Here is a 17,512-nt window from a genome sequence, read left to right as displayed (position 1 = left end):
TTTTTTTTGCTAAAATAAGGATGATAAAGTCATTGAAAACTATTGTCATTTGTGATAAAATAAGAATAGTCTTGGAACTTAATCGCTTTACTAAATATTCAGAGATCAGAAATTATATTTAGTTCCATTTCATTAAAAAGTGATTACCTGATGCTATCACTTTTCTAACAGCTGCACTCGATGTTGCTTGGAACACTAATCATCCAATTCCCATATTCTGCTTATTAGTCATTAAAATGACAGTACTGTTGTTGTTTATTATTGAAATACTTCTTCAGAACTTAGTTCAAACACATCAGCAAATTTTTGAAATCCAGATAATTATCATTAAAGTTTTGAAAGAGGAATTTGGAATTTCATATTATTAGTGAAAAATAACATCTGTAGAATACTGGTTTATTGTATAATTATCATAGTATAACAGTTACTGCATTTTCTGGATATTCTACAATGAACTTAATATATTTCAGCTAATTTCAATTATATTCATAACTTGGATATCCAATTTCCTTTTCAATGGACACAAAGAGTATTTTTAAGCTTTCTTAATGAAATATCTAAAATTTTGGAAAACATAACTCCCGCTTCAATTTTAGCAAGCTATTAACTGTTATCTGGTGACAGGGTGGAGATGCATCTCTGTCAAAGGGGATGCAAGGCATTCCTTCCCTTGACTAGCCTGCAGGTCACCCTCAGGCAATGTGTAGCACCTGTTTAGACCTCCCTCCACCCCGATCAGAGTCACATGAAGCCATGAGACCAGCTGCTGAATGGGCACATGAGCAGCTGATGCATATCACAAGACCTGGTTATGTAACTACTGGCACTAGGTAGACAATCTCTAATGAATATTGATAATAGCTCAGGCGTCCATCTTTCAGACACTACCCAGAAGACAGCAATGGCAAACCACTGCTGAAGGAAGATTTGCCAAGAACAATTATGGTCCTGGAAAGACTATAATCGCCCACATCATGCAACGTAGCACATAATGAATGTACAGTTATGGGAAGTAAAATAACTTAGTAACCCTAGGGTGGACAGATAATAGGTTTCTGTACACTAAGTATTTCCCAAGGCAATAAAGTTAAGTTTATAGCAAAATAGAGACAGCTGAGTATCCAGTTTTGCAGAAATCAATGAACTGAAAAACTCAGGTTTTTCATTCTGAGTACAGTGGATTGCATTATTTATAAATAACTCATCCTTGGATTATTAGCGCAGACCACTAATCCCCCGGTTACATAACATAACCACTATGCCTCCATTCTCTGTTATATAATCAAAACACCGCAACATGCCTCACATCAAGTTTTTATTACCAACATACTTCTTGCATTTCTTTTTTTTTTTTTTTACACTTTTATCAAAAGTAGTTATTCAAAACAAGATACTCTTTTCCAGAATACAGTCACCATTTATAGACTTAAAATATTAAGTTTTTAAAATATTCAAGCAATAATTATGCAATTACAATAAAATTATTATTAACAGATTAAACTGCGGAATTCCAGTTACATCTTTTCCATGTTCAAGTAAATTTATTCAGCATCTTCACTTCCTAAAATGGCAGGAAACAATGATCCCAAGTCTCTCAGGACCATACAATATACATAGATCAAAAAATGTCATGGAAATATAAATACATAGTCAAACAAGCTATTAGAGGGTCAACCTTGTATCTAGAATACCTGATGCAAATGAATAGGTGTCCTTTAAAGTTGTAATTAAACCAGGAATATTGAGAACAGTCCCCAGCCTCACAGCTTAAAGTGAGTTTACTGCCTAAAGGAATGCAAAATATATTTATTGAAGATATCGGACTCCAGATTTAATTATAAGGAACAGTCACACTAATTAAGACTATATTTCCCAGAATTTACTGCACTAAGGTGAGATTAACAGATAATTAATGAAAAATCATCAAAAATTAGGTGAAGAGGAGAACATGTGAGCACAGGTATATAAAACTAGGTAATGTAAGCTAGTAAAGACAGGGTTTTGAATCTTTATGTTAGGAGTCACCAATCTGTGCAAAGAATGGTCAATAGTTGCACATTCCACCACAACTGACAACCACTGTTCGGTCAATTGTATTTTATATACAAATTGAATAAAGTTTTATTTCCCCAAAATGTTTCAGGGATATGAAGAAAGAAGTGTGTAAAACTTTGACCTCCCCAGTTCTGCTTGTATGTCAGTTAGGGTTGCAATAAGGTAAATGGAATGGACAAAATGACTTCCTTCTATGTTGTACCATCATGGAGGTGGTACAGGAGCCTGAAGACACACACTCCAGGTTTAGCTTATTCTCTTCTGCCAGATTTCTGAATGGTCCATAAACACTATCTTGCAATTCCTCTTCTGAATTATGTATTTACTTATTGTTATAACATAGTTTTTTATGTTTTGCACTGTATTACTGCTACGAAAAAAATTTACAACATATATCAGTGACAATAAACCTAATTATGAAGTAACTAGCAAGCCCTGTTCTATCAAATATCTTACTGAAATTCAGAGACACAGCTTAGATAAACCACACTACTTTACCTTTGAGAAAGAGAAAATTTAAATATTGACAAACGAAAGAATTGTGGTAAAGGACACCTTCCTCAGAGCCTGGGAACGAGTTGTAAGAAAGAAATAACTTAATTTCATCACAATTTGTTAAGTTGATATCCAAAATTTTGGTTACGTTATTAACAGGCAAGTATATATTAAAAGCTGAGATAGATAAATATTTGAAGGAAAAAACAACTGCAGTTTTGGAGAAGTGGTTCAGAAGAGGAGATGAGGTCAGGGTATATCAGTCATAGTCACATGAATGGCAGTACAGGCTTCAGGGTCCAGCCTGCTCCTATTTCCTTGTGTGCTGTACCAAGGGAAACATTCTCTAACATATTATTTCCTTCACTGCACAACAAATTTGTACAAGACATAGGATCAAAGTTAGGCCATTCAGCCTATTGAGTCTGCTCCTCCCACAATGTAACTATTTGATTTCTAGATCTATAACAAAGTATGAACTCGGTCAATCGTTATTTAAGATGGCATTATCATTGGCCTAAAAGTCCTTTGCCTATGAGGCAAGTTAGTCAACTGGTACATTGGCACAAAAGATTCTGAGATGCTGAACATCCAGAGCATCGCACACAAAGCGATGGAGGAACTCAGCAGGCCAGGCAGCATCTATGGAAAAGAGTACATGGACTGCTGAGTTGCTCCAGTATTTTATGTGCGTTGCTTAGATTTCCAGCTTCTGCAGATTTTCTCTTGTTTGTGAATGTTTTGGGCTGACACCCATCATCAGGACTGGAAAGGAAGGGGCAGAAGCCAGACCATTGAGTTGTTAATACACATTTGCATTCATTGCTATCCAAATAAAAAAACAAATTCAAAACCCAGAAGCTATGACAGAATATAATAAAGATGGAAACAGGATCTCAATTCTTCTAACTGCTACTAATTAAGCTAATTAACTAACTTGAAAGAGTCATGTCCAGTTTTGATGCCCTTTAGATTCTAATTCTGTTAGAATTTACTATATATATGGCCGTGAATGCAGATAACAGGAGGTTCATACCAAACATACATCAGCTTGAACTAGTAGCCTGAGAACTGATTTAGAGTCATAGAAATACAGTATTGGTTAAAGGCCCTTTGGCCCAACTGGTTCATGCCAACCAAAATGATCAAAGAAACTATGTACTCTTCAAGCCAAACAGATTTCTGCCAATCTGACAAGTATGTTTCCCCCCCCAAACGGGATGCTGTGAAAGTCATTAAGGATATCACTCATTAAATGAATAGTAGCATTTAGAATATATAAACTGAAATAAAATATGGCATAAATTGCCACAGTTTGGAAAGAGAGATCTAATTGGTTGTTACTAAAACAGATAATTTATTGGTAAGAACTAATTTACCATTAATCTCTAATTTCCACTTTCTTGTTAACTATTTTTATGAAAAAGTAAGAAATTCTATCAGTATATTTGTATTTAATTCTAAAAAAATTTTGTATTTTAAACATTATCACAGTAATCCAATAAAAACATCCCGTGGCATAAAGTAGTAATTTTAGTGACTTTTTATAACTATATAAAAGCCATGTCTTGGGAGATAATGCTTTCTAATAACTTACTACTCCCAAAAGTTATCTTTGATTCATTCTATACCGATTGTATTAACAAGCATTTAAGAATTGCAACTTGGTGTACAACTTAATACACTATTCCCAATAGAAAAAAAAATTAAAATAAGAATGAATGAGCAATGAACAATTAAAGGTCACTATTAATAAAACTTCAATTAAACGGAATGACAAATGGGCAATAAAGGAACAGGTTTAAATGCAACTTTGCAATCACAAATACCACCACACAAACTCACATCAATGTTTTTGATCTCTGTCAATGAAATGCTTCTAGTATTTTTAAGTGGAGATTGCTCCTTCCATGGTACTTCGAGATCAAACTCTGGTCCGTCTTTTTCTTCTTTTGCAAGAATTGACTTTGCCTTAATTCGCAGTTTGTGCGGAAGAGCAGCACAATTCGTCTTCACTGTTGTTGAGCATTCAAACCTGCAGTCCTTGAAAGGAGAAACATGATGCATCTTAGGAACCTCTTGTTCATCTTCTACATCATCTTCAGTCTCTCTCTTGCTTTTAACGTTCACTTCTACTGCATTGGTGAACACGCTTGAAGGTTTGAAGCAGGGATATGTTTCGTTAAGTGAGCAAGGGTATCTCGAAAATAATTGATTCAATGGCAGATTGTGCATGGTGGGCTCTTCGGCAGAAGTTTCTGAAGGATATTGCGTTTGTACTCCCACCGATGCAGGGCTAGTGTAGATTTTGTGAAATACACTGTCCTGTGTATGTTGAGGCGAGGTGTGAATAGAGTCATGGGAAAACCTCCCTGAAGGGTATCTTGTGCTGCAGAAGCCATCCCTGCTATAGGGAGCGTCTACTTCCAAGAAGCGAGGATCCAGCTCGATGGACCTCTGCCTGGCCAGGTACTTCTGCATGTAGGTGTGCAGGAGTTGCGTCTCCTGGCTGTAGGCTGAGGAGCTGATGAGACCGTAGCGGACCTTAAGAGAGAGCAGCTCGGCACGGAGGCAGGCGTTCTCCTCGCTCAGCGCCAACATCTTGTTCTCCAACACCAGGTCGTTGAGACGCCGCTTCTCCCGGGAGCGCTTGGCCGCCTCGTTGTTCTTCCGTCGCTTCTCCCAGTACGACGCGTCCTTCTTCTCCTCGGGCATGAACTCCCTCTTCCTGCGCGAACTCAGCCGGCCCCTGAAATTGCCGCGCTTCAGCCCCGGCGGCTCCAAGTCTACCATCAGGTCAAGCGCTGACAGCATCGCCCTTGGGCTCTCTCTCTTGCCGGGCGGGAAAGCGAGTACCACCGCCGCCACGCATGCGCGGCACTGGGGGGCGCTCCCGTTCCGTGGCCGCACCTCGCTGCCTCTGCTGGGCTCTTCGCAACTTTACACAATTACTCGACTAAACCTGCAAGGGGGCAAATAAAAACAAGAACGTTAATAAAACAACACTTAAATCGCATTCAGACGATGGAACTTAATCAAAAGTGTTCGAAATAACATGGAAGTTTGCGAGGTGGTTGCAATGTTAAGGCTTTCCTGGACTGAATTCTTCGCTGCTGCTTGACCCAATCAATGATTGTTATAATTGTTCTAATTACAACAATTAAATTGTTATGCAAATTTTTCGCAGGCATTGGCACCCAGCTCCTCGGTCTTCTGCAAAGATCTTGCAAGTCCCTCACTGTTGTAGCTAGAGTTTCACAGATAATAGATGTGGGCTGTTGGTGCCTTCCGCGGAAACACAGTAATTTTTTTCACTATTCATTGCCTAATACTTTCTGCTGAGATATTGGACTTACTGTCTCTTTAATATGATAATGGTAAAGAACTGGCTAAAGCAGAAATAAAAGATCAATTATGCTGCCAAGCTTCTTTCATCAGTCCTGGACCATAAATATGTCTTCTACTTTTTCTTCCTACAGTTCTGTTCCAATTTTGTTTTCCATTCGCGAATCCAATTATTCCTTCTTCACATGCTACCAGCACTTCTTTTTATCACCTCTATCTCCCTCTCCCTCCTTCCGCTTGCCTGCCTCCCTCCCCCTCCCACGTAAGACATAGCAGCAGAATTAAGCTACTTGGCCAGTCAAGTCTGCTCCGGTCATTCCATCATGGCTGATTTATTATCCTTCTCAACCCCACTCTCTTGCCTTCTCCCCATATCCTTTGACACCGTCACTAACCAACAAAATATCTATCTCAGCTTTAAATATACCTCTCCTTCTCCGGACTGTGTTTCCCTCATTTGCAATTGGATTCCTGCACATTTTTATGTGAAGAATCCAGATCAGATAACAGATTCAAAGCTACAACACATTAGGAAATGCAAGGTGTCAGATGGAGATGGGCCAATGACCTGAAACAGACCACTTGATTCAAACTCCCACAAGCTTGTTTACCTCAGTTCATCTTTCTCTCTTGCTTCCTATCTTTCTTACATGAAAGTACCAACGCATATTTTAGTAAGATAAGACAGACAGCGTTGGTTTTAGAAAAATCACATAAAATGTTCAAGAACTTTACATTAACCACGATGAGTCCAACACTTAAAGTTCCACCTCCATGTCTAGACATTTTTCAAAGAAACTGAAAACACGAAACCAACACCCACTTGCCATCTTGACACAAAATTGTTTCTGAACCCAAAAGTGATATCGCATTTCTAAGAACAAAATTGAAGATTTGAAAATCAATAATATTCACTGTTACAGTCTGGTATATTCCAATTATAAACAACAATGACTTAATGTCATGTTAATTTATCAGAATACCTGCATTAACCAGTTTTGGATCTTGGCTCTTTAATATTTGGCATGTTCTTGTATGAGCGAAAGAGAATCTATGGCTGGCTATCGACATCCCCGTACAACAGTACTGTAACAGCGTAAAGACACACAGAAGAATAAACTTTTGATTTGTTGCAAAATGTACTCATTGTCCACTTCTTTGTTTCCTAGAAATGTAGTTTCTCAACTATGAAAACCTATTTGCATAAGACCTCTTTACACAGTCTGTTCCTATACATAAAATCTAACTGTGAAAGGTTATATCAATTCTGCAGATGAGAACAAAATACATTTCATTGCCTAATTCATGCCACTGCCATCAGATGCCTGAATGAACAATGAATTGATGTATTCCACTCCACTATTTTTTCCTTTTTCTGTTCTCTTTTAGTTTTATTATATACTTATTGCAATTTAAGGTGTTTATTAAGTACTGCAGGAATTGCAATGTACTGCTACTGCAAAACAACAAATTTCATATTTACCAATTATGTTAAACCTGATTCTGAGATGCAAACTGAAGATGGTTAATAGATACCTATTAACTAAGACTGCCTGACAATTTTGAAATATAAATAGTTTGGATTGCCATTAAAATGAAATATATTGTGCTTCTTTTAAAGGGAAACCATTTAGAAATTTTCTCGTCATAATTTAAGCAACTCAGTTTACCATTGTGTACAGCCAGTTAATTTGAAAACAAAACTTAAGTTGCACTTCACTCTGAAATAGTAAACATTCCCTTAAATATTTCTGTCCTTGCAAAAGGTTTCAGCCCAAAACGTTGACTGTACTTTTTTCCATAGATGCTGCCTGGCCTGCTGAGTCCCTCTGGCATTTTGTGTGTGTTGTTCGGATCTCCATCATCTGCAGATTTTCTCTTGTTTGTGAATATTTCCTTGAGACTATTCAAAAATCAAGCAAGATGCACTTGTGTGTGTGGAACTGGATACAGTGGATCTCTGTAAAGTGTAGGGGTAGTTAAAATTGTACTGCCTGTCATGTCCATTTTATAGAGTGTAGTAATCAAAGAGTTGTTTCCTAAGAATCTCAACTTGACAACTACTGCTCTTACGTACAAAGAGAAAGCAGGTGTGAAAATGTTCTTTTATTTTACAAACAATAATTTAATGTATAACTTTAGGAAAATTATGAATATTAAAATAATATGGTACTGTGTCTGCATTTTGCATATTTGAATCATAACACCAAATCATAAGTTGAGAACCATGAAATCTGTGCAAGAATTTTGACCCACTTATCTACAAACACCTCAAAACTTGAAACAGCTTGTATCAACACACACAAAATGCTGGAAGAACTCAGCAGGTCAGGCAGCATCTATGGAAATGTATAAACAGTCAACGTTTCAGGCCGAGGACCTTCAACATGGCTCCTCGTGCTGCCTGACCCGCTAAGTTCCTCCAGCATTTTGTGTGTGTTGCTCTGGATTTCCAGCATCTGCAGAATCTCTTGTGATTAGCTTTGATCAATTTCATCTCAAACTCTGTGTAAAATCCCTTTATAAGCTGTTATTCAGTTACAGTGCAACAATAAGTATCTTAGCTAAGTTAAATACTTTGGTGCAGGGTGGAGATACATCTCTACTGTAGGAGGTGTAAGATGCTAATTTCCCTCCACTAGACCACAAGTCAATGTTGGGCCAAGCATAGCATCTGCTTAGCTCCCTGATCATTGTCAGATGAAGCCATGGGAGCAGGTAGTGGATGGTCGTATGAGCAGCTGGTGCATATCACACACCCTGTTTATATGACCACTAACACCAGGCAGACAGTCTCTAAAGTGTATCGATAATAGCTGGGGTTATCCATCTTTAAAGACACTGCCCAGAGAAGGCAATGGCAAACCACTTCTGTAGACCAATTTGCCAAGACCAATCATTGTCATGGAAAGACTATGATTGCCCATGATATACAATACGACATATAACAAATTATATACGGTGACAATTTTGGCCACTATTGATTTAGTTGCTTAATAACATGTTGGTTCCTTAAATTGCTAACAGTAGTGTTCTTATATAAATACATAAAAATATATATTGTCAATTACAATTATGCTGAATTTACAATACAATGTACTTTGGCTGTAGAAGGTCAAGAGAGAAGCTAGCAAGTAAATATGTTATTCTTTCATCATCTCGCTTCTTTTTCGGTCTTTTATATTACTTAGTCAGATTCTGTAACATTTCCAATTTATAAACAATATAGTGTAATTTGGGAAGGAAATACATGAATCATAATTTATATTAGAAGGTGAGGCCACTTACAAAGCCACACTGGTACAACAAAATACATTTCTTCTGAAACATGATTTTGAGCATTTTCACATTACCTAACATTACATCTGAAAAGACGCTGAAATTAAATGCTAACTTTCTTTGTCATCAGACATTTCAATGTACATAGATTTTTGTTATTTTAGTGGGTGAACTTGGCCTTATATTTGCACCATTGCTCTTAGAGAGTAATATGAAGTCATCAGAGGTAGTTCTTGTGCACGGAAATGGCGTGATCCTCCATTTTTAATAGAAACATTAGTAGTAGTTTAGTAACTAAGTTTTAGCTAATAGTAACATTAGTAGTAACTAGGTTTTTAATTTGCAGTCTATTCACAACATAGTTTGGAAGGAAGACCCAGTAACAATCACAATGATTTTGGATAGGAACTTGTTGGGATAATTATAAATTTAGATTGCACTGTTTAAATAATGGGATAACTTGTTTAGCTCTAACTTAGTAATGAATGTATTCTGTTTTAAATATATCAGGAAAACATTGCAATTGTGGCAAGGGTTTACATCACATAACGCAATGTTTCTTAAATCGCACACAGTTACTTAGAAGCAAATTGGTATGTACAATTTAAGTTAAGCAACTATAAAAGGCAGTTAATTAAGTGATATTCTTGATTTTATTTTAATATAGCAACTCTAACATACACTGCTGTAATTCAAAGCATTGTGCTCAATCTCTCTTAATATTTTCCGTAGACTGGGATTTTACCACGTTAGACATTTTTTACGATCTTTTTACTGGATACATCCCTTCTCTCTTAATATTGCTACTTTTTGGCAATATAAAGCATCATACTTATATTAATAAAACTTATCAATATTAATTTATATACATATGATATACTGTACATAACTAGCACCGTGACTTACCGTAAATATGTGAATATTTTGATGATAAAGTAACTTGGGACTTTAGTGACCGGAAGACTACAAACACAATTACATTCTGTCTAACAATTTGTATATTCATATTTCAAGATAGTGCATTCTTTTTAAAGTAGATATTGCATTTACTCAAACAGCACTTCCAGCAGCTGCTCGATAGGCACGCTGTAATGCTGGTAGGCGGGCCGACTTCCTACGCTAACAAAATTTGCACGTAACTTTCACAAGTGCATAGCGTACAGTACCGGAAAATCTAGCCCACGAGTCTCTTATTTTCCACGAAACTTAATCTGCAAACTACGCAATAATTATTCCATTAGAACAAATCCCTGATGATTCATTATCTGCAAACTTGCATTGCATACGGTTAAAATGTTGGACTCCAATGAAAAAGAGGGAGTTTCTCCTTATTTAAGGAACACTACTATCAGAAGTGAACGGTTCTCCACTGTTACTTAATATTTTGCCGTTTCCGAATTCTATGTTATCCGGCGACCTTTGAAAAAAAAGATTTGGTATGGAAACACCAACTGCCTTGCACTGAAAAAGCCTACAAAAAGTAGTGAGTACGGCCCAGTCCATCACGGGTTAAGTCCTCCACACCATTGAGCAATCTACAAAGAGCGCTGTCGCAGGAAACCAGCATCTAACATCAAGGATTCCCACCGTCCATGCCACGCTCTCTTCGCGCTGCTGCCCAGGACAGAGATACAGGAGCCTTAGATCCCACACCAACAGATTCAGGAACAATCAGACAAGAGGGATAACTTCACGCAGACTAACAATAAACTGTTCCTACAACCTATGGACTCACTTTCAAGCTTTCTTCATCTCATGTTCTCGATATTTATTGCTTATTTATTATTATTACGCTTGTATTTTCACATCTTGTACATTGGTTGTTCATCTCGTGTGCAGATTTTCATTGATTCTATTGTGTTTCTTTGTATTTGCTGTGAAGTCCTGCAAGAAAATGAATCTCAGGGTTGTATATGGTGACATATATGTACTTTGATAATAAATTTACTTTGAACTTTGAACTTTGAAGATGGAACTCAAGTAAACAGTGCGCATCGCGCGAAACCACAAACATCAGCCAAGACTCAAGACCGGCTCTTGATCTCCAAGCTTCTTGGAGAGAGCTGGTCACACCGCGCAGTTCCAGCTTTCTTTCTGGTGGTTATTCGGCGATCCCTTCGGGATATCTGACGACTGCAGCGGTGGGATCGGTGTTCGTGAATGAACGAAGGGAGTGATTTACGTGGGCAGTTTCTAGTCGAAAGATTGTGGGGGCGGGAGAAGGTTCAGCCACACTCAAGTCTTAGAGGTTTGTAAAAAAAAATACTCATGTTCAGGTATTAGGGAATATTAACGAATAAAGTGCAGTATACAATGCAGTGATATTAAGACCATAAGACATAAGAGCAGAATTAGACTATTCGGTCTATCGAGTCTGTTCCGCCATTCCATCATGGCTGATTTATTACCCATCTCAACCTCAGTCTCCTGCCTTCTCCACATAACCTTTTGACACCCCGATTAAACCTGATTCTGATTCTGTTTAGGGGGAAACCAGACTTCTAAAAGAACATACACATGCAGAGTGCATGTTGGAACAGATTGCAGTTTAACTGATTTTAAAATACTGACTGTCACCAGACTATAATGCGCTTTTAAACCGTTTTCTCTGTCGGAAATAAAAATCGTTTTCCTTTGTAGACATTGCAGTTAGGCTAATGTGAACATTTTTAACTTGTATTGGTAATAGTTGGGGTATGTTGTTGTTGCGACCAATGTTGGTTTAAGTTGGTGCCGTGATTGGATGCTGAATTATGGTTTTAAGCATTATACAAGATAAAACCCCAATTTCATTGGGCAATGCTTATCTGAAGTGTGTATATCATAGTTGCAAGAAGCCGCGCAAGAGGTTTCTGTTTCAGTCAGAAGAACTTCTTTTTCATAGATTAGAGGCTATCGTCGTTGGCACTTCATCTGTAGTCGCATCTCACAAGCTTCTCACCAGCGATTTCGAAGCCTTCTCTGCAGGCGGTTTTGAACTGTCGCCGCAAGTTAACAGAGTACATCCCACAGTAATCCTCTTACAACAGTGTCTATTTTTGAACACCGGCAACTTTAACAGCAGTTCAATAAACTTAAAGCGTGGAGATTATCGTGAGTGTTAGGGGTTTACGAATATCCGAAGGGATGTATTAGGATATAAAAACATTACTTTAACGCTCAGTAGTATAAAATTCTCCTCAATTTAAAGCTGTACGGATATTTGAGATCTTCTTTTCTGAATGTCTTAAACAAAACCCGCGGCTTTTTCTAGAATTTAAGCAGATTTTCTGGAAGTTGAAGTTCCAAAAACTGCAAAACTTAAAATTCTTTCCCACGTGTGGTCCCCAGTTCATATTCGGAAATGTTTGATGGCAACTGTTTACGTCTAATATTTTGCCACCATTTACTGTAGAAACAATGTCACGTCTAATATTTTGCCACCATTTACTGTAGAAACAATGTCAAGCTGATTTACACCACACCACACCACCCCCACTATCCCCCTAACCCCATCATCCCCCTTCTCTCGGCTCCCTAACCCCCACTCCATCATTCCCCGAACCCCTCCCCATCTCCCTACCTATCATCTCCATCTCCAATTATCCCGTTGAAGGAAAAAAGATGGAACTGATAACGAAATGGTTTACAAACAATTTCGACTCCATCGCGAATGTCTTTAAACAAAGTGTACCCAATGAGTGATTGTTACTACAGAGCAGAAGATTTATCAATTCTGCGTATAACTGTGTTGTATAATGACTGTGCCATTTTGCACGAGAATTATCAGCACACACAGTAAACAAACAACCCAGTTACCTGCCTGCAAGTTTCTCACTGGAGCGTTAATTTCGTAACGTAAGCGCGGCGGAACATTTGGTTGCCTCCCCCTGTCCGAGAACAACGAGGACGCTGGAGAACACAGGCGTGTTCCTGAGCCAACCTGCTTTTATGCATAACAAGCATATCAAAAGGAAAAGGCACGCCGTCCTTACGTAACAGAAGCCGAGAGCGAAGTCATAATACCATGGGGAGCGAATCGATAATATTGGCCGCGAGATGGCGAAGTAAATTCTGCTTTAAGATTGAATCAGAATCAGGTTTATTTCATTGGCATATGGTGTTTTGAGGCAGCAGTTCTTTGCATTGCAATATAGACCTTCATTCAGAGCGTGGTGAGTGTGGAACGACCTGCCAGCGCAATTGAGGCATGCGAGCTCAATTTCAACGCTTAAGAGATGTTTGGATAGATACATGGATGGTAGGGGTATGGGTGGGCTATGGTCTCGGTGCTGGTCCATCCGAGTAGACAGTTTAAATGATTAGGCACGAATTAGATGGGCCGAAGGACCTGTTTTCGGGCTGTACTTTTCTGAGTCTATGACTTCACAAGAAACAATATAAACTACTATAAGAAATATATATATATAATATTTATATTTATTATAATTAATCATCATTATTATTGGCCGTGTCATATAACTTGACATGGTCTTATTACCATGATGGTTCTTGACAATTCTTTCTACAGTAGTAGTTTGCCATTGCCTTCTTCTGGACAGTGTCTTTACCAGACGGGTGACCCCAGCCATAATCAATACTCTTCAGAAATTGTCTCCTGGTGTCCAGGACTTGTGATATGCTCCAGATACTCATACGGCCAGCTTCCACCTGCTCCCATGGCTTCCCGTGACGCTGAAGGGGGGAGGGGGCGGGCTAATCATGTCCAAGGGTGTCCTGTAGGCTACGGGAGAGAAGGAGCGCCTTACACCTCCTTTGGTGGAGACGTATCTCCAGCCCCCAAGCGTTAATTGAATATTAAATTAAATTAAATTAGGCGTGCATAAAGAATGACTCGGCCTTCCAATTGGATGCACCAAAGTGTAGAACAGTGCTGAAAAAGTTTATATTATATATATTGGGGGAATAAATCTTTACAACTAGAGAGAACCATGTAGACAATAAGGCATAGGAGCAGAATTAAGCCATTTGACCCATCGGATCTTCTCTGTCATTTCTTCATGGCTTAATCCCTCTCAACCCCATTCTCCCGCCTCTGATGCCCTGACTAATCAAGAATTTATCACCCTTCACTTTAAGTATGCCCAATGACTTGGCCACTACAGCTGTCTATGGCAATGAATTCTACAGATCCACCACCCTCTGGCTAAAAAAAATTCCTCCTCATCTCTGCTCTAAATGGACGTCCCTAAATCATGTTGATAGATTCAAAACTGAATCAGGGAGGCACCAAGTTCATGCATTATTTGATTGTATCACCATTGTGAGTATATCATGGAAGGCTCCAACAGAACGCCATCAACAAATCGACATGAAAGCAAATATTGACAGTTGTCACTGAACTAGTTCATCCAACTAAGTTAATGGGAAGCTGAAACCTTTTGACATACACTGTTAGTCAAGGATTTTGCACTGGCTCATCAATGCCATATCAGCTGGAGGAACTCAGAGGGTCAGACAGCATCTATGAAGAGGGAAATGGATGGTGGGTGCTCCAGGTCGAATCCAACCATGTCACAAAATTTCGGATGTCCTCATTGACCCTTTCCAATTTTTATCGATACACAATAGAAAGCACCCAATGTGGATGCATAACGGCTTGATATGACAACTGCTCTGCTCATGACTACAGGAAACTGCAGAGCAGAGTTGTGGACACAGCTCAGCACATCACAGAACTAGCCTCCCCTCCATGGACTTTGTCTACACTTCTTGATGCCTCAGCAAACTAGCCAGCACAATCATAACTGCAGCCTCCTCCAATATTCTCTCTCTTCCCCTCTTCCATTGGGCAGAAGATGTAAAAACCTGACAGCACTTCCACCAGGCTCAAAGGCAGATTCTAGCCCACTGTTATAAGACTATTAAATAGCTCTCTTGTACAGTAAGTTGGACTTGACCTCACAATCTACCTCGTTAGAATCTTGCACATTATTTTCCTGCACTGTACTTTCTCTGTAGCCATTAGGCTTTATTCTGCATCCTAATATTGTTTTACATGGTTCTACCTCAATGCACTGTGCTAATGAATTGATCTATATGAACAGTATGCAAGACAAGCTTTTCGCTGTACCTCGGCTAGCAATGAAAGAAAAATGCTAATTAAAATTAGTTCATCCAGAGTGAAAGCGTAGTGGGGAGCTGGCCACTCGGTGTGTATATATTAGGTACACGAGTGGGACCTGGCGTGGTCTCTGCTGTTGTAGCCCATCCACTTCAAGGTTCACCACGATGTGCATTCAGAGATACTCTTCTGCCCACCACTGTTGTCAAGTGTGGTTAGTTGAGTTACCGTCATCTTCCTGTCAGCTTGAACCAGTCTGACAATTCTCTTCTGACATCTCTCAGTAACAAGGCATTTTCACCCAAGAAACCCCACTCACTGGATACTTTTTGTTTTTTCCATCATTCTCTGTAAACTCTAGAGACTGTTGTGTGTGAAAATCTCAAGAGATCGGCAGTTTCTGAGATACTCAAAACAATCCCATTTGGCATCAAAAATCATCCCACAGTCAAAGTCACAGATCATATTTCTTCTCCATTATACTGGTTGGTCTGAACAACAATGGAACTTCTTGACATCTAAGTGTATAATAGTCTGGACCCAAAACCTCACCTGTCCATTTTCCTCCACAAATACAACTTGACCCGCTGAATTTCTCAAGCAGTTTGATTCTTTTTTGGAGAATCAGAATCAGGTTTAATATCACCAGTATATGTCATGAAATTTGTTAACTTAACAGCAGTAGTACAATGCAATATATGATAATAGAAAAAAACTAGGAATTACAGTAAGTATATATATAAAATAGTTAAATAAGTAGTGCAAAAATAGAAATAGAAATTTTTAAAAAGTAGTGCGGTAGTGTTCATGGGTTCACAATCTATTCAGAAATCAGATAGCAGAGGGGAAGAAGCTTTTCCTGAATTATTGAGTGTGTGCCTTCAAGCTTCTGTACCTCCTTCCTGATGGTAACATAAGAGGGTATGTCCTGGGTGATGGTGGTCCCTTAATGATGGACACTGCCTTTTTGAGCCATCAAAGATGTCCTGGATATTCTGGAGGTTAATGCCCATAATGGAGCTGACTGAGTTTACAACTCTCTGCATCTTGCTTCAATCCTGTGCAGTAGTCCACTCATACCAGATAGTGATGCGGCCAGTTAGAATGTTGCCCACAGTACATCTGTAGAAATTTGCTAATGTTTTAGGTGACATATACCAAATCTCCTCAAACTCCTAATGAAATATAGCCACTGTTGAGTCTTTCTTGTAGCTGCATCAATACGTTGGGTCTAGGTTAGATCCTCAGTGATGCTGACACCCAGGAACTTGAAATTGTTCACTCTCTTCACTTCTGATCCTTCTATGAGGATTGGTGTGTGTTTCCCTGTCTTACCTCTTCTGATGTCCACAGTCAGTTCTTTGGTCTTACTGACAGTGAGTGCAAGGTTGTTGCTGTGACACCACTCAACTAACTGGTAGATCTCACTTCTGTACAGACTCTTGTCACTATCTGAAATTCTGCCAATAATAGTTGTATCATCAGCAGACTTATAGATGGCATTTGAGCTGTGGCTAGCCACACATTCATGGGTGTAGAGAGGAGTGGGCTAAGCACATACGCCTGTGGTGCGCTAGTGTTGATTGTCAGTGAGATTCCAATATTTCCAATTTCCTATAGCTTTAAACCCAGTGGTCGGATTAAACATCATTCATTGGATTGTGCGGTAAGTGGGCTTATGTCAATACTGGACCAACCAAAGGTCTCTGTGGTTCAGACAGAACTCCTTTATAACACTGAGAGTTATGAAATGGATTATTTTTGGATCCTTATTCCTGTTCACATTCAATATAGTTTGCTAGTACGCCAATTTACACAATACAGCATTGGAATTAGTTTGCTAAAGTACACATTGTAGAGTGTGACAGGCTGGCTGACTGCATGACTCATAGCCTAGCATGCTACAGAATCAGGTTTAATATTGCCTGGCATGTGCCATGATTTTTTTTGGTTTGCAGTAGCAGTACATTGCAATACATAATAATTAAAAACTATAAATTACAATAAGTACATATAAAAATGTAATTAAGTTCACTTGTTTATTATGCACCATGTCATATGACATGGGCAATCATGGTCTTTCCATGACTATGATTGTTCTTGGCAAATTCTTCTACAGAAGTGGTTTGCCATTGCCTTCTTCCAGGCACTGCCATTACAAGATGGGTGAACCCAGCCAATATCAATAATATTCAGAGATTATTGGCCTGGTCACATAACCAGGACTTGTGATATGCACCACCTGCTTTCGTGACTTCATGTGACTCTGGTTGA

General features: G+C 38.7%; 1 protein-coding gene across 2 annotated transcripts; it reads right to left on the bottom strand.

The window, feature by feature from the left end:
- Positions 1-1,330: 1,330 nt before the first annotated feature.
- Positions 1,331-5,483, bottom strand: LOC140740335 (nuclear factor interleukin-3-regulated protein-like). 2 transcript variants are annotated; one of them, XM_073069487.1, is made up of 2 exons: positions 4,396-5,483; positions 1,331-1,785 (listed from the first exon to the last, which is right to left on the bottom strand). In XM_073069487.1, exons 1-2 carry the CDS (start codon positions 5,362-5,364, stop codon positions 1,768-1,770), a joined length of 987 nt encoding a protein of 328 aa, XP_072925588.1. In that variant the 5' UTR covers positions 5,365-5,483; the 3' UTR covers positions 1,331-1,767. The 2 variants fall into 2 exon arrangements, with proteins under 2 accessions (XP_072925588.1, XP_072925587.1); XM_073069486.1 differs by having other exon boundaries at positions 1,331-5,483.
- Between the last annotated feature and the right edge of the window lie 12,029 nt (positions 5,484-17,512).

This window comes from Hemitrygon akajei, chromosome 16 (genome assembly GCF_048418815.1).
Source record: "Hemitrygon akajei chromosome 16, sHemAka1.3, whole genome shotgun sequence".
Taxonomy (NCBI): Eukaryota; Metazoa; Chordata; class Chondrichthyes; order Myliobatiformes; family Dasyatidae; genus Hemitrygon; species Hemitrygon akajei.
Note: the sequence above shows the minus strand (reverse complement) of the source record. Positions and strands in the feature narration are given on the sequence as shown.